Below are 26,239 nucleotides of genomic sequence, written 5' to 3' on the forward strand. Positions count from 1 at the left end.
ACCTACCAAAATAAGTAGTTATATTTAGGAATATCAGCCATTTATTAATTGATAAATTTGTATCTCACTGTTTGGCTTTTTTCTTTATGTAAATAGTTACATTATAGATTGGGCTGGTAGTACTGCCTATTATTAAGTTTGCCCATCACTTCCCATAGTAAAACCCTGTTTTCAGTTGCTTATAACTCTGAGAAGCTTTAACTGTTTGGGCTGAAATTTTTCCTGTGGGGTGTCTGCCTCAAGCTGATATTTTTAGGACAATTTTCAGAGCAAAATATTTCAACTATATCTGAGAACAAGGCTAGGGGAAAATACATTGTTTTCCTCATGTTCAAACACTCTTTAGACCGACTTTTCTTTGAATAGCTCTAGTGCCCCCCTGTTCTGGAGCAGGAGGACAGCCTTTTGGCAAGGATGTGTCTTTTGCCATCCCCATGAAAATAGGCTCAAATTTGGACAAATTCTAAGCCTTTGATAAATTGCAGTTTGCCAGTAGTGGAAAGCAGAGAGGCAGATTGGATGAGGAGTCAGGAGAACTAACTGGACAAGGAGACTGGGGACAAGATTCCTGTACTACACAATCTGGATTCGTCCCCAGCGCGGGTTCGTCCTGTGTGCTGAATGAGGCAGGGGTCCTGTGGAAAAAATGGTACTGTAGAACCTCAGAGTTACGAACACCAGAATTACGAATTGTCAGCCACAAACCTCATTTGGAACTGGAAGCACGCAATCAGGCAGCAGCAGGGACAAAAGCAAAAAACAAATACAATATTGTATTGTGTTAAATGTAAACTACTAAAAAAAAAAGACTTGACAAGGTAAGGAAACTTTCTGTGCTTGTTTCATTTAAATTAAGATGGTTAAAAGCAACATTTTTTCTCTGCATAGTAAAGTTTCAAAACTGTATTAAGTCAATGTTCAGTTGTAAACTTTTGAAAGAACAACTATAATGTGTTTTTTTTTAGATTTACGAACATTTCAGAATTACAAACAACCTCCATTCCCAAGGTCTTCGTAACTCTGAGATTCTACTGTCTGTGATCATCTGATTATAGACTGGACCATAATGGATATGCCAAGGGGGCCAAATTCAGGTTGCTCAGGCAACCTTAATTCTGGCATTTCATAACTTTTGAGTGCTTGACTTTGCAACTTTAGTAGTGTTCTTTTAACACGGGTTTATGTGTGTGTGTGATATTGATTGATTGATTTTGCAGTGCGTTTTAATGTTTTGCTGAGATCTAACTCATTCTATTTCCAGCTCTCACCCCCCTTGCTAGGATGGCACTGAGCACTTTAGGCCACAGAATAATAACCCCTGTTCAAAGAGAACAGTGCTTTCCATTCTCTGCCAGAAGGTTGGGAACTATGATATGGAATTTCAGGGAGTAGGGAAGGAATGCAGAAAATTTTTGGAGATAGAGATGGGAGATGTGTATAGTGCGAACCAGACACTTGTGGGTTTTTTTGTTTTTGTTTTTTTAATTTTACGTGCATGCTCTCTCTCTCTCTATCTGACAGGTCAGGAGCCATCCTTGAAATCTGTGCTCTGTAAAATAGGGCATGAGATGTTTCTCCTCAGTGGTCTCCTGAATAAAATGGAAATAGAAGTTGAGCATCAAGAAAAACTAAAGAATTCACTCAAGGTAATCTTATTTTGTTCTGCTTGTAGCATCCCAATATATAAATGGGAAGCTTTAAAGGAATCTTTCAGACCTGTCCAGAATGGTTCCTTTCTGGGTCGTTAGGTGGTATGTCTTTGAGTTATGAGAATGTTATAGCAAGTGAGTTGAGCAGAGAAGTATAATGCATTCATTGCAACAACAAAATATTGATCACTGTTGTTTTTGCATTTTGGGACTGAGCCAATGGGCTTAGGCTCAGGCCTTTCTTCCCTCATCAGACTGGAAATATTGCCTATGAAATAGACTCTTCTTTCTTCCTGGCACAGCTAGCCACATGCAGTCTTATTCTCCTGCAGAAGAAATCTGCACCTGAACTGAAATGTGTGTCCATAATTGTCCATGTTATCTGCTCAAACCGTTATTGAAGCCAGGATTTCTGAAGCCAACGGGGCAAGTTGTGTGTTTATTTCTATGTCATTGCCCAGAATATTCTTTCATTTTACAACTATTTGCTAGCACTGTTATCTGGGCTCTGACAATGAAATGATTTGTATACACTTTGCCCTCAATTCATACATCAGTATTCACTTGTTTGTGACTCCTCCTGTGACCTGTTTAATGTGTTGCTCTTATTACATATCTCCTCTAATGAGCATAGTTCTAGTATGAAAATACTGTCACATTGTTTTTCTTAAATTTCAGTGATAGTCAAACTTAATTATAGGAGAATTACAAGGAAATGGTGAAAAAAGAAAAGGAGTACTTGTGGCACCTTAGAGACTAACAAATTTATTTGAGCATAAGCTTTTGTGAGCTACAGCTCACTTCATCGGATGCATCTGATTTCATGAGCTACAGCTCACGAAAGCTTATGCTCAAATAAATTTTTTAGTCTCTAAGGTGCCACAAGTACTCCTTTTCTTTTTGCGGATACAGACTAACAAGGCTGCTACTCTGAAACCTGTCTTTATAAAAGGAAATGGTGAAATCATGTAAGGAAAAAAACTTTAGGATGTGAAGAGACAATGGCAGCCTGACACCAAATCAGAGCCAGATAGTAATGTAAAATATATCCATTGTGTAAAACTTCTGTACCTTTCTGTCATACTTCCCCATGCCCTGAGATTGGTTTAGTAAGTCTGGCAACCCTTGGGTATCCTGTCATGTCAATCAAGTGATTGAAACTGAAATCTTATTTACAAGAGAGTTGCTGGCAGTGTTGGTAGGAATATGATTCTCTAAAAGCAATTAGTTGCTGTGGAAATAATCATGTCACACAAAATTATAACTTCAGGTTGAGGGATAAAGAGCAGGAAGAGACAAAGCTTCAGAAACAAATCTCCTGTTTGCATAAAACTGTCCTTAGTAATAAAAAGTCAGGAACAACAATGAAATTATGACAAACGAGCAGAATTGATTCTAAATGTTCAGAGCTGTCTTTGGGTGTGACCTCACTAGTGCCCTCACCTCAGAAGTTTGGCTTCTTTTGCATGCTAATGAGATGTCCTTGGAACTCCTTCCTTGACTCTTAATTGCAGCCAGCTTTATTCTTCCTGTCTTCTCTCTCTGGCTAGTGGCAACTAGAGTTTTATTCGCTACAGCGGCCACCTTCTTTTTAGGTTTTTTCCCCCCCACTGGATCACTCTCAGCTTCTCTGGCTCAAGTTATTTAGAATGAAAAGCAGTTAAATTTCTAGGCTCCACTGATTGCTTCTGGGGAGTTAGAGTGTGGGTCTATAGTGGAAAAACAGCAAAGTTCATTAATCACATTAAGCCATATTTGTAAGGGTCATTCTCGCATCATCTAGGTAGTAAACAGAACCATTTCCATTGCCCCATTTTTGGTAACTAAAAATACTGAAAGAGTCCAATATTCTTCTTTTCAGGAAATGCAGGAGTCTATTGAGAGGGACTATAATGAAGCACAGCACCTCCGTGAAAATATTCCTCCCCATCTGCCCAAAGCAATCCCAAAGTGGTGCGTATTACTCAAATAGGCAGATTTCCTGATGACACTGGCAGTGTAAAAATCTGTATATCTCTGCTCCTAGTACTAGATATTAACTACAAATCTTTGGGATTCAGTCAAGTTCTATATATTAGTAGCATTCCTGTTAGATCTAGAGTGCTAATGCTTCTTACCACATACTGTATTTGTGCAGTGCTCAGAGCACCAGAGTTGTGGGAGTGGTCAAAGCAAAGGGCATGATGGAGGGAATGTTGCAAGAGGTGGAACAGTGTCCAAACAGTGTTGGGGAAGTCAGAGCAGTTGGGAATGGGGAATGTAGGGGATTGTTGTCGCAGTGCAAGGAAAAGTGGAGTTGTAAGGAAGGGGTCAGAGACCTTCCCTTCTAAAAATGTATGCACTGACTTGATTTAGGTTTTACCACTGTTCCTGCACCCTCTCCCCAATTCGTCAGCCCATGGTCCTATGCTGACATCTGTGTCTCCATGGAGAGGAAGTCTGAGAAGGGAGAACTGGGCTGTGAGGGGCAGGCATAGACACAGGAGACAGGATGATACAGGAAAAGTGGAGGTGTTCACATTCTGTTGAAAGGGTAATCATTAACAAGGAGCCAGAGGCAGTGGTGGGGAAGAGCTGGGCTATGGTACATGGAGATGCTGATAAATTTTTTTTTTTTTTTTAAACCAGGGAAATGAAATACCCCCAAAACTTTGTTACTGCAGAATTAAGGTTGCCCAGTACTGCCTCATGCCCTTTCAGAAAATGGAGAGTGGCTAAATTTAAACCTCTGAAAACCAGGAAATGAAGAGTTTAAGGTGTGCATCACCCCCATAATGCAACCTTAACTCTGTCCTTTTTAAGAGATGCCCCAACACACCAGTAGCACAAATACTAGCACTGTACCCTAACAGATGCTACAGAACATTTTGGGGACAGAGCGTATGAGCAGTGCCCTGCAAATCTGCGGATATCCACGGACCCCGTTTGTGGATAGAGCAGATGTGGATACAAATTCTTTATCCGCACAAGGCTCTGCATATGAGCACTGTAGGACAAAGTCTAACATCTTCTCTTTGCTCAGGCAAAACTCAGGTTTAGGTCAGATGTAGTGAACAGGAGCTACCTACATACAACCCTTGAACCTGCTCCACACAAACTACCCCAGACTTGTTAAATGTTTCTACTCCTTCAGCCTTGCCCACCAGATTCCGTCTGAGACATTGCCTTCACTTACCTCTCATTAAGCTTCAAAGACCGCTATCATGTATGCCACCAGACTGCTGACAATCCCCATGACAAGAACATACTCTGTGTCAGTTGAAGTGCACAAATCTACAAAATCCAGCACTGAAATGGGGCATACTTGATTCCGTAAGTTGCACTTGCATATCTCATCATATCACGGTCACAGCTCTGCAAAGCTGCTCCAGTCAATCACTCCACCACTCAATGACGTTACACCCAATGAAGCTGGAGTCCATGCAGACAAATGTTGCAGTTCAAATCTGATGAACACAGTGCAAACATTGGCATGTTCTTTTAGTCCATCATGTCTACTTATTAAGTTGTTATAGATTTTTATGGCCAGAAGGCACCATTAGATCACCTGTCTGACCTTTGATATAACACAGTCCATAGAATTTCATCCAATTACTCCTGTATTGAGTCTGTGTTTGATTAAAGCATATCTTCCAGAAAAGCATCCAGACTTGATTTGAAGACCTCAAGAGGTGGTGAATCCATCAGTTCACTTGGTAGTTTAACCTTTGCACCATCCTTAGTGAACCATTCCCAGTGGCTATTGCCAGCTTCATGAGATTGTGTTGCCTTAACTTTGTGTTTCCTGGTTTCCAGAGGTTTAAGTTTAGCCATTGTCTAAATTCTGGAAGGGCAAAAGGTAGAACTGGGCAAACTTAACCCTGTGTGAACAAAGTTTTTGAGAATTTAATTGCTAATTCAGCAGGCGACACTAATCCTCTTCAGTCAATCTGAACTAATACTCCAGCAGGTTATCTTCGTGGTGGGGCACTGCACTGGTGGAGGTGCCTTCTTTTAAATGAGACATCAAACCCAGATCATCAGCTGCATTGATATTACACTCCTTTGCTACCGTCAGGACATAATTATAGAGTGCTGTGGCTTGCCCACTGTCTCATACTGTTAGCCACTGGGACCAAAATTGCAAGTCAGTCTTTCATTATGTAACACTTCAACTTTATTTTAATGATTTTTTTTTACGTTTACGTGACAACTTTCATTCCACAGAATACCATAGCACGGAGCAAACAATACATAAATCGTATTCTCTTCATATTGCTGGCCGGAATGTGTAGAACAGAGGCAGCCAAGTGACTGGCATGCAGTACAACACTGGGGAGAAGGGAAACAGATTTTACCTAAGGATATTGATCTGAGGAGCTTGGTGGGGCAGATTTTTTAAAAGGTACCATGGGTTTGGTAAAGTTCACCCAGAGAAACTGTGGCTTTTCCGATCCTATCCAGAAGAACTACGCAGTACGCTGCATGAGGTTCAGTTTATTTGCATCACAGGATAAACGGGTGAGTCAGTCTTACCAAGTTTTGAACCTGTGTTTCAAAGGGGTCTGATGACTAGACCAATAAGTGCATAACCTGGCTCGTGTTTTTGAGCCACAAGCAAATGGTGAAAAGTAAGGCCTCTCATGTTCTGTGGAATACAGTGGTATGTTGAACTTGTAACTGAGCCTGGTAACAGCCTCTCTCTAACTGAAAAATGAAGAGGTATAATGAACAGTCAATTAAAGTACATATTATTGCAAACGCAGTAATTTTGTCCTGTCAATCAGTGGGAGAAAAGGAATTGTAGATTTGTGTGAGTAGAGATCTTGTAACTTGTTGGTATGTTCATAACTACTGATTATCAGCTATTTTTATACTTAATTTTCATTCATTTTACAGCACTGTGGGACTAACTGTGAAGTCGGAAGAACAAAGTAAAGTTGCAGAACCTGAATGTGTAAAGAAACCTGCGAAAGAGCCAAAATTTATTAAAGAAGCCCCTTTAATAACGGCACAGGAATTTGAAGGTGTTCCTGCGTAAGTAAGCAAGAGTTTTCCTAGATGATGCCAGATACAAATGGGAGCCAAATTTAGGTTTTGGAAAAATTAGCTTTTACAAAACCAATGAGTGACCGGAATGCTTTATGAAATGTTTAAGATTCCAGTGGAAATGGTGTTTACCCCAATCAGCACAATGCTGCAGTATTTGAGAATCATAAATGATATTGATTAGTAAGTAGAATTGGTCAAAACTTTTCATAGTTTCTTCACTTAAAAAGGCTTTTTTCCAAAAATTAGATTTACAGTTATGTCAACACTATTTCATAAAAAATTCTATTTTTATGAAATATTCCGTCATGCTTTTACTCTAAAATTGTATCAAAATTGTGTTTAAATTCATTATAGAAACTTTTTGGGCTTGTTTAGTCAGGCAGTTAGTGCACGGCAAGCTGGGATGTAAATCTATAGTGCATTAGCATGCCACGTATAAGCTGTCCATGTGAACCCGCTACCATGCACTAAAAGTTTCTTAGTGTGCTTTGATCCGCTCTGCTTTGAAACGGGAGTAGGTCAATGAGCACTAGGGAACTGTTAGTGCACAGTAGCAGGGTCCACTTGGACAGCTAGTATATGGCATGGTAATGCACTGTAGATTTACAACCCAGCTTGCTGTGCACTAACTGTTTGACTAGACAAGCCCCTTTGTTTCTTAAAAACCACTGTTTCAGTAAGAAAACTCAGTTCATATTTGAGTGTCTTCTGCATACTCCTACTTGTGGTTTCAAGGAGCTTGCACTGTGAGCTTTCAAAATCTTCTGGTGAGCAGCATCAATTGGGGCCACTCACTCCTCCTTACTCATCCTTTACAGATCGTTCCAAAGGTATAAAATGGGGAGTAGCTCCAAATGCCTTTCAGTTTCTTCTAGGCATTAACGGTGCAGTGAGTGTAGATCACACTAGGTATCCTCAGCTCTTACATGGTGGTTTTTTCTTCAGTCCATTCGAGGCTATTTTTGTTTTACCGTTAGATTGTCAATTAATAAACTTTTCTAAATACAGAGAAAGATGCCCATACAGCATGGGAATAATCTGATGCTGTGAAAGCAGAAAGGTCACTTCACACCCCTGCTCTCCAGGGAAGCTCTTTAGACCTAGTCAAGTGAGTCTAGCACTATAAATTCAGATTCTGCTTGGCATAAGTGGCAATGAAGTCCGTGCATCTGTCTTGGTTGAGTGTTCGGTTTGTGCCAGAAGGGCACTTCTTGACTCCAGAGAATCACTGGCCAAAGTGGTACTAGTGACCAGATCCATTTGGGTTGATGGGAGTCGAATATTGAGTCCTAGCACCAAGGACTCTGGAGAACAGCATGCTCAAAGTGATTCTGTGTCGACCTTGTGCTGTGCAGAGGTCCCTGGATCCATCTGGGTCAACTGAATTTGGTAGCAAAGATGCAGCACTGTCATCTCTGGAGAACCAACTTTGTTTTGTGAGCAACATGAGCAGATGAAAGTTCCTGGATCTGCCAATTCAACCAAGACAAGTGCTGAGGGTCAGATCAGTCAAAGTGGCATTGAGGTCTCCAGATCCATCGGAGCTGACCAAGTCCAATGCTGAGGACTTGGCACCACTGACTGTGCTTAATATAAGCATCACTGCAGTTCCTGGATTCCTCTGTGTCAGGTAGGGTTCTGTACAGTCACCTTTTAAGAACCACCTGCTAAAGTGGTTCTATGGCGCTGATATAAGTAGCACCAAATGTTTTTGGTAAATAATTTTTAAATAATGATTAAGAAAATGAAAAATTTCAATTTAAAAGCTCCATGACAGTTTGGCAGAAAAGGGTCCATTTCAAACCATGCAAAACGGAAACAACTCTGAAATTTTTTGTGAAACAGTTTTTCTGATTTTCAATCCTTTTCCACTGGTAATTTATTATAAAATAAAAGGGCAACTGACTATTTGGGTTTTGTTGTCCCAGAGGAAAGAAGTAAAAAACCCCCCAGATAGAGAAATTAATTTGATGAAAATTCAGTTATGATAACCTATAGTGTTTTAATACGCATGTAGAAGCTTTTCTGTAGTAGTACGATTTTTTTTTTTTAACATGACTCTCACTATTAATCCTTTAGTTGGCAAACTAAAATTGCTTTTGGTCATGAGGCTCGGTTCCAGTAACTGCAAAGCTTTCCTGAGGCCACATGATTTTGCTAAAGCATTTTTCAAAATAACAACTATGCATGGTGCTTTACTGTCATGGAGGGATACTGCTGGGGAGCTGCAGGGTTATTTTCACATCTGAACTCTGGAAGGTAGCCCAGACCAAATACTGAACAGTCTGTGGAAGGCTTTTTCCAGTCATCTGCATCCAAAAGACCTAGTGTCCTAAACTTGGAACCACTGTTCTTCTGTTAAGTGCAAGAAAGGCTATTCATACAGTGTTGTTGCTGAGATTTCCCCCCATTAACTGGCTGTGCAATAGCACCCTCTGGTGTTCTGAGAACCTGCTGCTGTTTTTCTTCAGATATTACTCTTGATTACCCATGTAGCTTCTGCTTAAGATGCATTGTTCTCTTGTTTCTGGTTTTTGGTCTTGGTAATGAAATACCTGGTTACTAGACATGTGGCCTGAGCATAGGAATGGGAATCAGAACCTCCTAAGTTACAAGCCTATCTCTGACACACGCGCGCACACACACACACTCTCTTTTGGTGGCTGAGGACAAAAGATCTAAAAGTAATGAGTCTGCAGAGAGGGAAAATACTGTGTTTGTGCCTTTTTCCCTCCCACTACATTGATGCATAAAGAAAGCCAGAAAGTTTATTCATTTGTTCGTATGTTTAAATTTCAGGTATGTTAAGTCTGGTGTTTCTGTCTTTTGCTGCAAGATTTTTGGGCAGCCTCAGATTTATGAGTTGTCTCAACCCTAAATTGAAGAAGCGGGGGTGCTAAATTATTCAGAAAGGTCTTTTTCTAGACATTTACAAAAAAAGGCACAGACCCAATAATTTTCCTTGGCAGGTCACCACTAACCTTTGAAGTGGTGGTTTCCCTCCCCTATAAAATGGGGTTAATAAATCTGCATCTCATTGGGCAGGGTGAAGATGATTATAAAGTGTTTTGAAGATGGAAAGAGCTGAATAAATGCAGTTTCCATTCACCATTGCTCAGGGCAGAGTGTGTTTATGTATGTTTCTAAAGTACTGTATGCATTTACAGTCCAATACAAATGTTTGATAAAATAGAAATATTTTTATTGATAGGCTTGGTAGAATTCAATTTTTATCATCAATTTGATGGAAAATATCAATGTTTATTTTTAAACTTTTTTTTCTATTTTTATCAATTAAAATTTTCAGTTGTGCAAAATTATGGGTTGTAAGCATTTTTAATTTTTTTTTTTGTTGATTTCAGTTATGGAGTGGGGCAGATAATTATTTAATGACTAGACACTGAGATTCAAAAACTTAAAGCTTATAACAATTAACAGAATTTCAACATCACATCAAAATATATAAAGTAAATATCTTTAAATCAAACTGTAGTAAAGTTCTCAAGCAGCATTTTTCTTTCTTTGCTTGTCTGTAAATTTTGATTATTATTGATGGAAATATGTTTAAGTCAGTTTGTGTGTGTGTGGTGAAATCGATTTTTACTGACATTTACCAATACAAATCTAAACCTTCCAAGCCTATTTATATAGCACAACAGATGACAGTTCATGGGGCGGGGGTGATTTGGGTCACTGTGAACAATTTCTATTAATACAAAAACATTCTTCTCTGTTTGATAGTTTTATAATGTGTAGCTGGGGAAACCATCAAACTCACTATTTCACTTGGTACCTAATAATTGGGACTGGAATCTCAGATGAGAGCTATATACACTGAGCACTCTGCTTCCCGCATGACTTTAAAAACACATGATCACCTTTGAATTGGAGGTTCCTAGTTTGTCTTAACACTTTGCAATATCAACGTGCATATCAGGCTTTCCTGTGTCCAGCCCTATTGTGCTCAAAGAGTACTTCAAAGGGTCATAGACCAAATTAAATGTCTGGGATGAATTTAAGTAGTTACGTCTGCCATTGTGGTGATGGTAAGAAATTTATAGAAGCTAATCTGATACTGCAGCTTTAAAGAATTTTAATGAATAACTTCTCTGTTAAACAGTAGTAGATATCACAGTGATTCAGGGTTCAAAGTCACATCATGTCTTTCACTTGGGATAAAGTTTCCATCATCTCTATAGAAAATTAGTGATCTGGAAAGAATACAATGGTGTTATGGTAATGATACAGTAGTTATGGCTGAGATGGTATTTTCATTTCAAATGTGTATTTGATTGTAACTTTCTCAGACTATTAAACTCTTGGTCTGAAATGTATTCTGCTTGGCCTCAGCTCAGAGGGGTGCATATGTGGATATGTGTTTATTGGTGGTAGATGTGTTAGGATGAGACACTTAAATGTAGGTATGTGTTTCATTTCCAGATAAAAGTACACAGTGACCTCTCTATAAAGAATACTTTTGGGTGGGGGGGAGTTCAGAGGGGGCAGGGACAGAGAGGAGGCATGACTTTAATGCTGTATAACCCAGTGTCAATATCTATTATAGCTAAACCAGACCATTCATTTATCAGTGAGAGGACATGTTTCTGACTGTTGTGTAGTGGCCAGGAATGACCACAGGACACACATAAAAATACCAACCCCTTGAATAAGGAATCTTTAACTGTGCCAGAGGTTTGCGAGCACCAGGACTCCAAGAGACCAGCTCTGTAGAATTGTACAGCTGTCATGGAGTTTAGTATGACTGTTGCCATACTTATAAAATAAATTTTGTTGAAGAACAAAATATTTATTGAATCCTGCTGACAACAGCATACTTGCTATCACTTTACACTGCCCTGAAGCAGTCTCCTCTTCGTCTCCTTAGAGGAAGATAGGATGTTTCAAGGGTTATGTGCTGAGGTTATTTCATTCCTTCATTTATGGTCATGTGAGGTCAGGGGGCACTGAGTGCTCAGTACATTTGAAATTAGGCCACTTATTTGGGTGCTCAATGCGGATGTAGGCTTAGCCCTTAGCATACAACATTGTTGTCAATTTACTTTAATATATATATATATATACACACACACACACACACACACACACATACATGATTCAGGATATTCAAATGTAAGGGAGGCTTAACCAGCCTTTGCTCTTCTTCTCTGTGTGGGCATTACAGCATGCATTCATTACAAGATCACACAACATGGGAAGTAAATAATAAAATACTGTGAAACCTGTCTGAAACAACTACTCAGATGATTGCCTGTTGTAGACGGGCCTTGGTACAAGTTTTGTAATGGAAAGAAGCTGACCTTTTACTTCTCCAGCAAGACAGCATAACTAAATAGAATGTTTGTACTGTTGTGTTGAAATTGCACATTTTCTGTACAGCCTTAAACAAACAAGCAAAATTCTGCATATGTTGTGGGATCATGGAATGAAAGATCCAGTTGCACCTACAGGGGGCAGACTTCAGGTTTGATTCCTCTGCCATTAAAATTTCAACCTTTATATTGCAATTAATGTAAAACAAATACATGTCTGTATACTGCTTTCCTCTAAAGCTGTTTGACTGTTTTTAATTTAGTCCTCTGCCTCTCAGAAGAAAACCATCATTATTAAAAAACATGTGGCAGACACCTTGGCCAGAATGACATTTAAACTGAACTCTCAAATTGTTACAGTGAAATTCTGTGAATTAATTTTGGGACACTGTATATCCCAACTATAGGTTTTGAAATATATTCTAATACGTAAATTAAAGTCCAAATGCTTTCTTGCACTGAGATACCCTCAGCAGAGAAGTGCGGGGATGTGGCATATTTACACAAACACTTAGTTTGGAGCAAGCTGGGGTGAAAATCTACCTTGCATTAGTGTGCCGTACTCCATGTGTCTGTGTGGGCCCTGCTGCTGCACACTAAAAGTTCCCTAGTGTGCTCTGATCTACTTTCATTTCAAAGCAGGGTAGATCAAACCACACTAGCAAACTTTCGATGCACATTAGCAGGGCCCATACAGACACTTCAGGCTTGTCTATACTGCCCTGAAGTTCAGACTATGGGGCTGTGAATAAATAGTTAGCACTAAAGTGCTGCGCTGTAGCTCCGCTCTGTGCACACTGCAGATGCAAACTAAAAGTTCCTAGTTCATGTTAACATAGTTCTTGTCAAACTGGTCTACATTAATGTGAACTAGAAACCCTTTAGTTTGCTCCCACAGCATCCACATAGGGGAGTTATAGTGCAGCACTGTTCACATTGCTATTCCTATCCTCTTGGTCCGAACTGAGGGCCAGTGTGGACATAGCCCTAGTGTTTCTGTAGTGCAAGGTAGGTTTACACCTACGGTTGCCGCAAACTAAGTGTTCCTATAGACTAGCAATCAGAGGGCTAGTTAGAGGCCCCTGATTCTCTGAGCCAATCTGCCCCAGTTCCATTGTACAATAGAGTAGCTTAGTATCTGCTCTAATATACACCAACTGGAATGGACCCCAGAGATTATGCCAGTAGAGGATTGCTGGTTCTGTGACAGCTGAGAGCTCCCACAGGCTGTGGGAATTATCAGCTGACAAGATCCAGCTGCTTTTCCAGCTCTGTTATGTGTTGTTATGCAGGAGATATTTTAAGGGCACTAATTGTCATAGTATAATCTGCACCGCCTTGATATTTTAAAGCAGCAGATATCGAAGATATGGGATGTATTTGGGCACAGATTTAAAAGTATCTGAATCATTTAGAATATCTTACTTCAATGAGAAATGTACATGTAAAGTTAAAACTTCTGGAATAAACTTCAAAGCTAGGTCAGTGAAAGTGAAATGTCTCAGTGTACTTTAAATTCAAGACAGATTTAAGTGGTTCCTTGACTTTTCTCAAGCTTCTTAGGGGTTGTGACATTTTTAGGCTCTTGGTATACGTTATAAGTCCCCATTTTCAGAGCTTGGTAACTGAAGAAAAAATATTTTCCGCTCTCAAACTTTGTTTTTGGTGACTTGCTGTTGGAAGAATTTGTTCCTCTGATATAAATGGTAGATTAATTGCTTTCTTTGAGGAAAGTAGTGTTGTGGGGTGTTTTTTACTGTTCATGATAAATTGTGGATTAAAAGAAAAATGCAATTGTAATAAATAAATGGCTTTTTTTGTTTTTAAATTAGACTGTTATGCCTGATGCTTGTCTGATGTTAAAAGAGAACTAATTAGGCATAATATAATACTGTATACATAACCACTTTTGTTGGATTCTCGTAGCTTTGAGGTTTAACTTTATTAAAGTCAATGGAAGAATTTCAATTAATCTGATCTTAAAAATATAATAGTTACCTTGATTCAGTTAGGTTTCTGCTGTGTCTGGATTTTAGCAATGGTCAGATGGGAACATAAGAGGATTAGGGGATAGCTTGTTCCTACCTACAGTTGGAAGGATCAGGCAGAGAAAAACTCTGCAGAGTTACTCTTGTAATTTGAGAAATTCTCCCTCACAGGTAAAGAAAAAAGCAAATAGGATGTATAGTAATAAAGATACAGTCAATGAACATAAACAAGGTATTGTTCACAATCACAAAATAGAAAAAGTCCATCTAAATATAGAGTACATAATCCTCCTACAACTGTGCTCTCTGTTATTTGCACACCTCCACACCAAATGTGGCTGAACTATATATACATACACACCAGTGAAATGCAAAGTGTTGTGGTATGTTTTTCAATGAAAAATAATTGTATGAATGCAAAATAAGTAGTTTTAGTTATACAACTTGTGTATGATTTTTATAGAGCACAATTTATCTTTACTTACGTATTTCCTTATTTATTCGCATAGTATCTCCTCACCATAGGCTTGTGGTTTGCTTCTGGTTTTTGTTTTTGTATAAACACAATGCCATTGATTGATACATAACTGGCTACAAGTAATTTAGGGACAAGTTAATTTGGAATCAGAATATCTGTCCTGATTCTGGAAACCTGGCACCTAATATAGATCAATCCCATGAACAAAATAATTCTGACTTGTTTTCTGCTGTCTTTAATGTTGGCTGTCACTTACTTTTCAGGTGTGACATATAGTAATACTGTTTCACGCTTTTGTGCCATTAATTTCAAAATGCTGATTGATTTGCCTTCACTCTGTTTTCAGAATGTTCTACTTTTTTAATCTTCTAAAGATTTAATTTCTGTAGTCAGATTAAATTGATGGAGTACTGCTTCTTTTCCAGCATTTGTTTCATATTTAATCTGCTTGTCCTACAGCCTTCACTGTGCTGAAGCACTAATAGTAATAAAAGCTCTTCAAAACTAGATTGTAACTCAGACACTTCTCACAAATATATATTTTTCTACATCCTCCTAAAACTGGTACTGAACAGAATTAAAAGTTAAATCCAGTCAAGTTTCAGGGTTCTCTGTGGGGAACACATTGTGGAAGGAAATATGACTCATAATGACATAGTAATTAATGAAATGGAATTAATGTTGGCTACTGCTAAAACAGCATGTCTGTTGCTTCCCATCTCATTTTTTATTTAGCTGTGCATGCCTTCCTACCTTCTGATTAGTCTAGAGTGTTCTGCAGCCAAAAATCTTGGCTATTATAGTGTTTAAAATAGTAAGCTTGTCAATGTTTCAACTGCCTAAAACAGAAGGGGTAGGGACACATTCTATATTTCTCTTTATTTTTTTTTTTCCTTCATGCTTTTGGCCTTCAGGGCCTTGGATGTTACCTACTGGTAGTTCTGCTTGAAAGTTCATTTAATGCAGATGAAAAGAACATGCTCATTCAGTACTCTTCATCTGCGTGGAAAACTGGATGAGAATCTCACTCCCACTTCAGCCCCTTTTACACAGGGTAAAGGGGCCAGAGCAGCATAAAGAAACTCTAAAAGCTGCAGACCTGGTCTGGGAAGAATTCCTTGGTTCAGAAATTGAAGCAGACAACCACACACTGTTCTCTGGAGACTCCTTTTGCAAGGACAGGCACTGAGGGTGCAACTGAGGGTTGGAAGGGTGTGTTGGAGTTAGGATCACAGCAGATAGTTCTGTAGAGATCTTGGGGAGGCTGCCATAACTTAGACACTCTAAATCAGGGGTTCTCAGGGGGGTTGTGAGGCTATTATGTGGGAGGTGCTGAGCCGTCAGCCTCCACCCTCAAGCCCCGCTTCTCCTCCAACATTTATAATAGAGTTAAACATAAAAAAATGTGTTTTTAATTTATAAGATGGGGGGTCGCATTCAGAAGCTTGCTGTGTGAAGGGTCACCAATGCAAAAGTTTGAGAACCACTGCGCTAAATGATGCTGGGGGATGCGCCACAGCTGCTCTGGATAGCCCCAAACCAGTAGGGTGTAAGACTGGTTTAAAGCCACCGTAACCTCTACCTCCCTCTGGGTTGTAAGTTCTGTGTTGTGCCTCTAAGATGCATAGTTCAGAATCTCACTTCTTTTCTTTAATGGCTGTCTAGACCATAAGGCAATCAAGATGCTAAGAACAAGTTTCACTTGGCCTTGTGCATGGATATGTAAAACTTTGCTATTTCAGTAACAATTTTAGAACTTTCCTTTTGGTACTAGCTTTGAATCATCCGTTAGCATCTTAATAATATGTTGAAGTCAAGCACTTTAAATTATAAACATATATTTACATCACCCATTAGTGAAAATTATAACTTTGGGTTGTGAGACTTTTGTATTCAGTGTCCATGAATCTATTGGCAGGGAACATATGCACAGTAGTTTGAATAGTGTTTGGGAGGGTTGGGGGTGGGAATGCAGGTATTGCATAGTTGTGTTATGACATTTCAACTTGTGTGATTGATTACTCAGCATTTTACAACTTCTGAATGATTTATGGTAAATCATACTTGTTTGGTAAAATATAGCATATATATATCATGCTGTCCACTACATAGGATAGTGAATGTGGAGTAATGTGTTGCCAGCTTTTAAAATGTAAAACAAGTGGGACACAATACTTAGTGTTTGGGCTGTGTTGATAGAGTGAAAATGGAATCTCACTTTTTGTTTTTATGGTTAATGGGTTAAAACAGTGTTTGTAGGTTACGTATCTTTAAGATATGAGTTTTGAAAAGATTTCCACTTCAGCTGATGGATGGCATAGTGGAACCACATACCCAATAGCAGAAAAGTTAAGGGCTCAATCCTCCTTTTGTTGAAGTTAATAGTAACAGGATTGGACCTTTAGTGCACAGTTTTTAGGTCTGGTTCAACAGGGCTGAATCAATTTGCAAAGTTTTGGAGAATTAATTTGTAATTACAGAGAGGGCAGAGATGATTGTTGCTGTTAAATAGTAGCTTTATTTTTTTGAACTTGCAAAACAGCAGGTAAATATGAAAGTATTTAATGCTTCAGCGGTAAGTTACATTGACGGCCACCATTCTTCTGGGCTTGTGCTTTATTTTCACAATTCATTTATTCATAACTGTAATTTAGATATGAAGGAGAGTGAATGACAGTTTTCCAAAATAGCCTTATGTGAAAAAGTTATGGCAGGGCAGTTTCACAACACACATCATTTCAAAATATGCAATAACAGCTGAAAAATCACCCACATAAATTCTCTATATTTTTTTTTTCTGAGTTTAGCATTGGCTTTTATTGCAATAGCTTTCCAGTTTACCTTGTATTAAGTTGGCTGTCAGTCAGCCCAGATCTGTCTTGGATTCGCTGTTTTTTATATAAATGTCTCCCAATTTGTATCAGTACTGTTTATTTCCTCTCCCTGAATATATGACTTTATGAATACTGAATAGCCCCTAGTTGCAAGCAATTCATTGTTCTAATATCTCAATATTATTTTGTTTCTGTCTTCCTGTATTACCTATACCTCTAGCCTGTTGTCAGCAAATCTGATCATGGTTGATAGAAGTTTTACAAAGTATTTTAAAAGCTTGTAAGGGAGAACTCTATATCCAGCTCTAAAGTTAGGTGGCCAGCACGATTAAAAACAACCATAACTTACAAGTAAAGTAACTACCCCTCGAAAATTAGAGAAGGAGACCATTTGGTCTCCAAATTGCAAACCATTATATTTTAAAGTAAATTAAATGTTCTAGTTGAATTATTGCTTGCCTTGTTCTTAAGAAGATATGCTTGATTTAACTTCTGTAGTTGCATGAGCTGGGTATTCAATAATCACAATCTTTTCTTTTTATTTTAAAAATGTTTCTGGCAATCTTTGGGCGCTGGATATTTTTCACTCCTTAATGTAACAATTTTTTCATCTTGTTTAGATTTTCTCTTTTGAGTTATGCTAAGTTTTTTTTCAACATAGCTATTAAAGGGATCAAAGAAATTGATCAAAATGAACTGTCTACTTTTGTATTTATAAGTACATGAGGAAATTCTTAATTGGGTGTGACTTTTAGGAATTAGGGCTCATTGGAGAGAAAGAAAGGGAAATAGACTCAAAAGGCGCTCCAAGTCTGTGATTTCCTTCTTACCAGTTTTTAATTATTATTTTTTTTCAGGTACATGCGGGGTCGTTTAACATATGATCAAATTAATGGAGTTGTTCAAGATTTGAATAAAGCAGTGGTCAGCAAGTATAAGATCTTACATCAGCCAATGAAATCTATGAGCTCTGCTGTCAGAAATCTCTACCACAGATTCCTGGAAGAAGAAACCAAGGATACTAAAGGTATTCTTTTTTAATTTATGTATGTATGTATTTATAAAACTTTTGTTCTTGTTTGAGTGCTTGCTCATATCCATTGCATGCTTGATATGTGCATGCCACATGCACAATTGCCAGAGATTTTTCCCTTAGTGGTATCTGTAATACTGGCTCTAGCGGTATAAGGGGTGCTGCCAGCTCCACACCCTCTCAGTTCCTTAGCGATCACCTCAGCCAGAAGGGTCTCTGAGATCAAAGTCCTGACATCAGAACCCCCGTATATGGTGTTCTTGAAGGACCAGGTCCAGCTGCGCCCTCATCTGGCCTTCCTACCAAAGGTGGTGTTGCAATTCCACAATAATCAGGACATTTTTCTGCCTCTATTCTTTCCAAAACCTCACAAGACCGCTGAGGAACGTCAGCTCATACATTAGATGTTAGGTGGGTCCTGGCCTTCTAGATCAAAAGGACTACGCCCTTCAGCAAGTCTATGCAACTCTTTGTGGCAGTAGCGGAAAGGATAAGAGGGCTGCCGGTGTCATCCCAAAGAATCTTGTCTTGGAAAACCATATGTATCCGGGTTTGCTATGAGCAGGCGAAGGTTCTGCTTCCAGCCATTGTGAGTGCTCATTCCACGAGAGCTCAGACTTCGTCAGCAGCATTCCTTGCGCAAATACCAATCCAGGACATCTGCAGAGCCGCAACATGGTCATAGGTTCATATCTTTGCATCCCACTATGCCATCACCCAGCAAGCCCATGACGATGCCAGTTTCAGAAGAGCGGTGTTGCAGTCAGCACGTCCATAAACTCTAAGCTTGCCTTCGATGGTACTGCTTGTGAGTCACCTAGCATGGAATGGACATGAGCAAGGACTTGAAGGAGAAAAACCGGTTACTAACTTTTTGTAACTTTTGTTCTTTGAGATGTGTTGCTCCTGCCCATTCCATGACTCACCCTCCTATTCCTTTATTGGAGTTATCGGCAAGAAGGAACTGAGAGGGTGCAGAGCTGGCAGCACCCCTTATACCAGCGCATACGCGTATAACTCCAGAGGTGCTAGAGCGGTCCTATGGACACCACTAAGAGAAAAATATCCAGCAACTGTGCGTGCAGTGCGCACACACCTAACATAGAGTGGACATGAGCAACACATCTCAAAGAAAAACTATTACGAAAGATTAGTAACTGTTTTTTATTAGAGCATCTAGATTGCTGTAGCAGAAATGTACAGGAAAGGGGGAAAGGTTTTCTGAAGAGACTAGTGATTTTTGGGTGCCTTCATTTTTTGGTTGTCCAACTTCAAACACCTTAAAAGGGCCTTATTTTCAGAAGGTAGATGCTCATTGGTTTCAGATAATTAGGCCCTTCTAAGAATTTTCAATTTGGGTGCCCAAAAATTGAAGCATTCAAAATCTCTAGTCACTTTTGAGACTCTTAGACATGTTATAAAGCAGTCTCAGATGGTGAGTGTCTAAATTTATAAATTGCAGATATGTCAAGATGGTTAATAATCTGTGCACGGTTACCATACTTGGGCTTAGGGAAACTCCGCTGACAACGCCCTGCTGGCACCCTCAGGCACTATCCACAGCAGAAGACCAGCAAATCTTACCTGCCACAATGGGACATGGGTAGAAAGGGGATTTCTCAAATAACTGCGTCCCAGACCATTAAGGACTCTCAATTTGTAATCAGTATATATTACACCCTCCTTATGAGAAGAGACTGCAAGAGCTTGGCTTGTTTAGCCTAATTAAAAGAAGGCTGAGAGGAGATACGATTGCTTTCTATAAATACATCAGAGGGATAAATAGCAGGGTGGGAGATGAGTTATTTAAGTTAAGTGCCAATGTGGACACAATAACAAATGGATATAAACTGGCCATCAACAAGTTTAGGCTCAAAATTAGGCAAAGATTTCTAACCATCAGAGGAGTGAAATTCTGGAACAGCCTTCTAGGCTGGGGGAGCAATGGGGACAAAAACTTAACTGGCTTCAAGACTGAGCTTGATAAGTTTATGGAGGGGATGGTATGGTGGGACGGCCTACAGTGGGATGAGATCCATCAGCGACTGCCAGTAACAAAAATCCTCAACGGCCAGAGATGGGATACTCTGAGTTAGATGGGGTGTACTCTGAGTTACCACAGAGAATTCTTTCCCAGGTATCTGCCTGATGGGTCTTGCCCATATGCTTGGGGTTTAACTGATCGCCATATTTGGGGTTGGGAAAGAATTTTCCCCTCAGGTCGGATTGGCAGAGGCATGGGTCACTTGCAGGTTTAAGCTAGTGTAAATGGTGAATTTTTTGTAACTTGAAGTCTTTAAACCATGATTTGAGGACTTAAGTAACTCAGCCAGAGGTTAGGGGTCTATTACAGGAGTGGGAGGTTGAGATTCTGTGTGCTGCAATGTGCAGGAAGTCAGACTAGATGATCACAATGGTCCCTTCTGACCTTAAAGTCCAGGAGCCTATGAGAATAGGCAGCCAGCATAGAACCAAGTTATCATGATGTGACCGAGGGACCCCTAGGTGTCAATGGGCTGAGGGCACAGTGGGTGCATAGAGTTTTACAGGGATCCCCTGTGTCGGATATATGCATAATAGTTTACTGAAGGGTGCCATGTGAAGTCCCTACTGAGAGCCTGTATTCACAAGTTGTCATCATCGTTGTAAAGTGTATGTACAGATAATTTAGTATCGCTACATAACTCCTTAATATTATGTTCTTAAGCTCTTGGAGTTAAGGCAGGTCACCAGGAGGTGACATACCTTGGAAATGTTCCTTTCAGGCCGGAGGTAACAGATACAATACACAATACTCAAATGGCCAGACAGAGAGAGAGGTATGACTCTCACTGTATGCCTATCTCCATACTGAGGCACAGGCAAAATAAGAGATTGTGAAAGCTACAAGAAATGAAATGTGCAAGATTAAACAAACAGCAGTTGTGTCCAGTTTATGAGTAAAGACAAAGGGTGGGACTAGTATATGTTTGGGGGGAAAGAAACATACTGAATTGTTCATCTAGGAGACAAGCTGACAACTTGTGTGTCTCATGAAAGGAGAGTCACAGTGAACCGGACTATAAAGCGCTGCAAGGATTTTGGATGAGCGTTACTCTACAAGACATGAGCGTATCTAGTTCAGTGATACTCAGACTGAGGCTCACATGCTGCAAGTGGCTCTTTAGTGTATCTCCTGCGGCTCTTTGCAGCACATGATATTAAAACACTGTGTGATTTAATTATTAACCAATCTAAGTTATTAACCAGTCAGGATGCTTTTACTATGTTATTAACCATTTAAGTTACTAACTTGCACTAAGTTATTCATTTATTTGCTGTGAAAATAATATATATTCACACTACTGTGGCTCTTTTGGGTAATGTTGATTGCTGATTTGGCTGCTGTACCAGTGAGGTCTGAGTATCACTGATTTAGTTAATAAAGTCTGGGCTGTAGAATGCGTATTATGATTTTATTTTATATGTAAACAAATGGTTGTTTCCAATACTTCTGCTTGCTGCTGGAATAATAAAAATGTAGGACTGGAAGGGATCTTGATAGGTCCTCTAAGCCAGTCCACTGCACTGAGACAGGACTAAGTATTATCTAGACCAGGGTCTCAAAGTCCTGGCCCACATGCCATCTGAAGCCTGAGAACCTCCCCACTGCGGCCCGCGGAGGAGAGACGCATGCAGACACGCTGCTGACAATGTCTGCTGCAGACGCTGCCACCTGCAGCTTCCATTGACTCGAGGAAAGGTACAGAGATACCATCATTAGTTGCAGGGCAGAGTGAGCCATGGAGGCAGCATTACTTTTTTTCCACAATGACTATAAACAAGTCAAAATACTGAACACAACTTTCTGATGCACACCTTGCTGCAATCCTGAAGGTTTCAACTGCTCAGTCACTGAGGCCAAACATCAATAAACTGAGAGAACTGAACTGGCAGGTGAAGAATTGTATAAAGTTGTATGACAGTTTTATTATTTCTAAGAAATTCGAAATAAAAAATACAATATAAACGTTTTCTTTTCTGAACACCATCTTCAGTGACGTTATTGGCCATCTGGGAGGATTTGAGGACTGGCACTGGCCCTAAGGTAAATTGAGTTTGAGAACCCTGATCTAGACCATCGCTGACAGGTGTTTGTCAAAATCTCCAATGACGGAGATTCCACAGCCCCCCTAGGCAGTTAGTTCCAGTGCTCATATATTCTTACAGTTAGGAAGTTTTTTTCCTAATGTCTAATCTAAATCTCCTTTGCTGCAATTTAAGCCCATTGCTTCGTGTTCTGTCCTCTACTTATACCTGATTTCACTATAAACCTATCTGCGTTCTGTGGGTTAAGTGAAGTGGTGATCTGAGGTGGAACTGGTAAACTAGGGTCTTTGGAAGCAGCAAATCTGTGTCGAGAGACCAGGGGCTGGATGCTCCATAGAGATGCTCGGAGGGTTTGGTGGTTGGAATGTGCATATCATTAACCTGTAGAGTGACAGCAGGGCCTGCTAGGCCTAGAGGGGATTGCTTGTGTTGTCTGTAGCCAGTGGAGTTGAGGAGCTGATCTTTGGCAGTCACAGAAAAGGGCTTTCTCCCACTAAGGGTAGGTGATAGTGAGGTGCGTCGCAGCCCTGGGTACTCCTAGGAAGTGTCACACATTGTCCTAGCAGCCCCTCCAGTCTTTACCAGCAAAATCTCCAGAGTCCTTAACAATCTACCTGGAGGTGACAAAGGTATAGATGGCAGTGGTGAGGTCTGTTTCTGAGGAGACCAGGACATCATTCACTGGATAACCTTAAATGAAAATAGGCCGTACTAGTCACTGCAGATAAAATGGACAAGGATCAAATGTTTGCTGCAATACGTATCAGCAGATACTCAGACATGTATTATTTGGTTGTTTTGTTTTTTAAAAATACCTAATCAAACAATAGGCCTTCAGTCCCAGCATGCTGTGCAGTAGACTTTGATGAGTAACCATGTAATCTTATTGCTTTAACCCTCGACCTGTCTTACTCCTTTGTTGCATCATGACATAAATTTAGCCCAATCTGGCAAATACATTCAGCGCCCATGTGGATGTAGTTGCAGAATTGGGGCCTTAGACTGTAAACTCTTCTGGATTGGGGCCACATAATCCTATTTGTATTTGCACTGCCTGGTGGACTTCTTTATCCAGCATCTAGAAGTATTATTTAGGATAAAGGATTTGTGGTCTGGCTGGATAGTTTCACGTTTCAATTTCCCCATAACCGGGCTTCCAGTGCAAACAAGTATAGCAACAGCTATTCTTCATCTTCATGTTGTGCTAAAGAAATAAACTGTCTTGCTAGATACTGCAGTTTAATTTAGAATTTGATGTATAAACTGAATTTGAATTTGTGACTATAAATAGCTTTTATGACTAAAGTAACATTATTTAAATTCTGTCCTCAATTTATAAAAAAGCTGATTTAAGACAGAAATGAGCTTGAACCACAAAACAGATCTGGGTCTGCAGTTGTGGAAAGTCAGTGGCTAGAATGCAATGGCTTTATGGAAGCGGTTGGGCTGTCATTTGAACCTTATAAAATACACCCTTCTGTTCTATTGAGTTCAGTATAGGACTAAAATGAAACAATGTCTGCATGGTTTACAATATGGTCTTAATTGTAGCCACAGATTTTTTAAGATCTATGGCACTATGCATCTCTAGTTCAGTGTCTGACAAATCATTTCAAACAGCAGCAGCTGTAGAGTTTCAGTGGCAGAAAATCATGTTTACCTCCAGCATTTAATTTTAGAAAATGGTCAGGACCAGAACTCTTGTGACAAAGTGTGATGCCAGTGCACCACTTGGGAGCTTCCTGAACGTATATTTCATTACCAAGGTGAAGTGATGGTGGAAAGAGATTGGGGTGTTACATTTTGAAATGTTAAATTAATCCTGTAAAATATGTTTCCATCTCAATGTGGTATGTTTGTTCTCCAGGTGAATTTTTTATCGTGGAGGCTGATATAAAAGACTTCACACAACTGAAGGTGGATAAACGCTTTCACACCATTCTTAACATCCTCCGGCATTGCCAGAGAGTGCGGGAAGTCCGTGGTGCACGACTCGTCCGTTACGTTATCTGCTAATATGGTTTTGGACTTGATTTTGCCCAGGTTGAAGGGCATAAATACTTGTTTGCCTTCAGAAAGTCAGAAGACACTATACATAGAAATTCCCTACTCAGCTAATTTACTTTCTAAATGACAGAAATGATGAACAAATATCTAACTCATTGATCAGGCATCCACATTGAATTACAAGTCTGCTTTCATGTGCATTCATTCTCCAGGATTAGAAACATCTGAAGGTCCTGAAATGTTTAAAGTTGTTTTGATTTGAATTGTTGAGTTAGGCTGTCGTTTGATTCTGGTGTCTTGTACTGGCCTTTACTCCCATTTATAAATAACCAATCCAATGTAGAAATGAATGTAATCGACACCCCGGTGGTTGCAGTGGTTTCATGAGGTTGTCAGGTAAAGATGTCTTAGCCACCCTACAAGTGATGGCCTGAAAAGCTGCATTCTCAGCAGTGTAATACTGCTTTTGTGTTTATAAAATGGAGATTGTCTTTAACAATGGGTAATTGTTTGGGGATATGCATTTCATTTTGTTAATGCATCAAACTGATTTTCACTCTTCCACTTTGTATAATCTTTTTCTTCTAATCCTAAAATTGTAGTTGGGGTTTCCAAAATGAGCCAGGCATGCAGTTCTGAGGTGGATAAATGCTTCCAAATGTGATAATGATGGTTCTACAATCTACTGGTTTTTCACATTTCATCAGTCAGATATCTTCAGTCCAACCCATTTAATCAAAACAAATACTAGAACCATGATAATATAACTGAATTTTTTGCTTCCATTTTGAAAATATTTAACACTGACAGCTTTTATTCTAGAACATTGCTTACCCACTAGCTTCCATGTAACCAATCTTAGAATAGATTTGTTTTTGCAATAAATTCCAATGTTGCAGGCAGTTAAAGATGTTTGTTTGAAAAAGTTTTGACAAAGGTTATTTTCCTTCCTTGAGCCTGCACCTGTTGTTATACTAACCAAGTAGTCTAAAATAGCTTTTTTTGTATGTTGCCAGTAATAATGAGATAGTTCGAAGAGCAGAAGACCCTGACTGAACCTTTAACTATTGAAAGGTCAATAAAGAAGGCTGGGTAAGCGCTCAGTAGGGCTGGATTTGTTTTAGTCTGGGCTGGATTTGTTCACCACTGGTTCAGCTGCACCTGCTGCTGCTAACGATGTCATTTTTCTTGTCTAGACCAGATCTGTTGGTCTCACAAAGAAAGTCTTTTGAGGGGAGGGGGAGGAGATCTAATGGAGACAGTATACAAAATAAAGTTGCATTATCTTTGCCTATTCACATTTCTTAACCTCTTAATATTCCTGCCAAAGTTTGTTCTGAGAGACAAGGTAGGGTGAGATAATGTTTTATTGGACCAGCTTCTGTTGGTGATCGAGAGAAGTTTCAAGCTTGCACAGAGCTCCTCTGGTCAGAAAGCTTGAAATCCTGTCTCTCTCGCTAACAGAAGTTGGTCCAATAAAAGATATTACTTCACGCATCTGGTCACTAATATCCTGACCAACACCACATACAAAGTTTGTTCTGTTCAATCATTATCACTTTGGCTGCATTACATTTTTATTGTATTTGTTTTGAACTGCGTAAGCTTGGTTACCTTGCCATACTAGCTTTTTTTCCTATCTCTAATGCTTTTAACACTTGTTCTGGGGAATGCACACCTTCTGTAATTAACAGGATATTAGTGAGCAGCCTTCATTCTGTTACTCTGGGTTTTTAATTTCCTGAATTATTTTCCCTGAGGCTGATTCTAAAAAATTTCCTCATTATTTTAAAATCCCTT

The 26,239-nt window shown here is 39.5% G+C and overlaps 1 protein-coding gene across 6 annotated transcripts in view; it reads left to right on the forward strand.

Moving 5' to 3' along the window:
* The window catches only part of SKA1 (spindle and kinetochore associated complex subunit 1), a 43,725-nt gene extending 17,992 nt beyond the window's left edge, over nt 1-25,733 (forward strand). For 5 of the 6 annotated variants that reach the window (XM_075128364.1, XM_075128365.1, XM_048851071.2 and 2 more), the window contains 5 exons: nt 1,522-1,646; nt 3,511-3,602; nt 6,528-6,665; nt 18,168-18,337; nt 24,300-25,733. In XM_075128364.1, coding sequence (XP_074984465.1) covers nt 1,522-1,646; nt 3,511-3,602; nt 6,528-6,665; nt 18,168-18,337; nt 24,300-24,448 — 674 coding nt within the window. In that variant the 3' untranslated portion in view covers nt 24,449-25,733. Of the gene's footprint in view, nt 1-1,521; nt 1,647-3,510; nt 3,603-6,527; nt 6,666-18,167; nt 18,338-22,380; nt 22,431-24,299 lie in introns of all 6 variants that reach the window. The other variant, XM_048851074.2, reaches the window with a different exon arrangement.
* The last annotated feature ends 506 nt before the right edge of the window (nt 25,734-26,239 follow it).

Source organism: Caretta caretta, chromosome 5 (genome assembly GCF_965140235.1).
Source record: "Caretta caretta isolate rCarCar2 chromosome 5, rCarCar1.hap1, whole genome shotgun sequence".
NCBI lineage: Eukaryota > Metazoa > Chordata > Testudines > Cheloniidae > Caretta > Caretta caretta.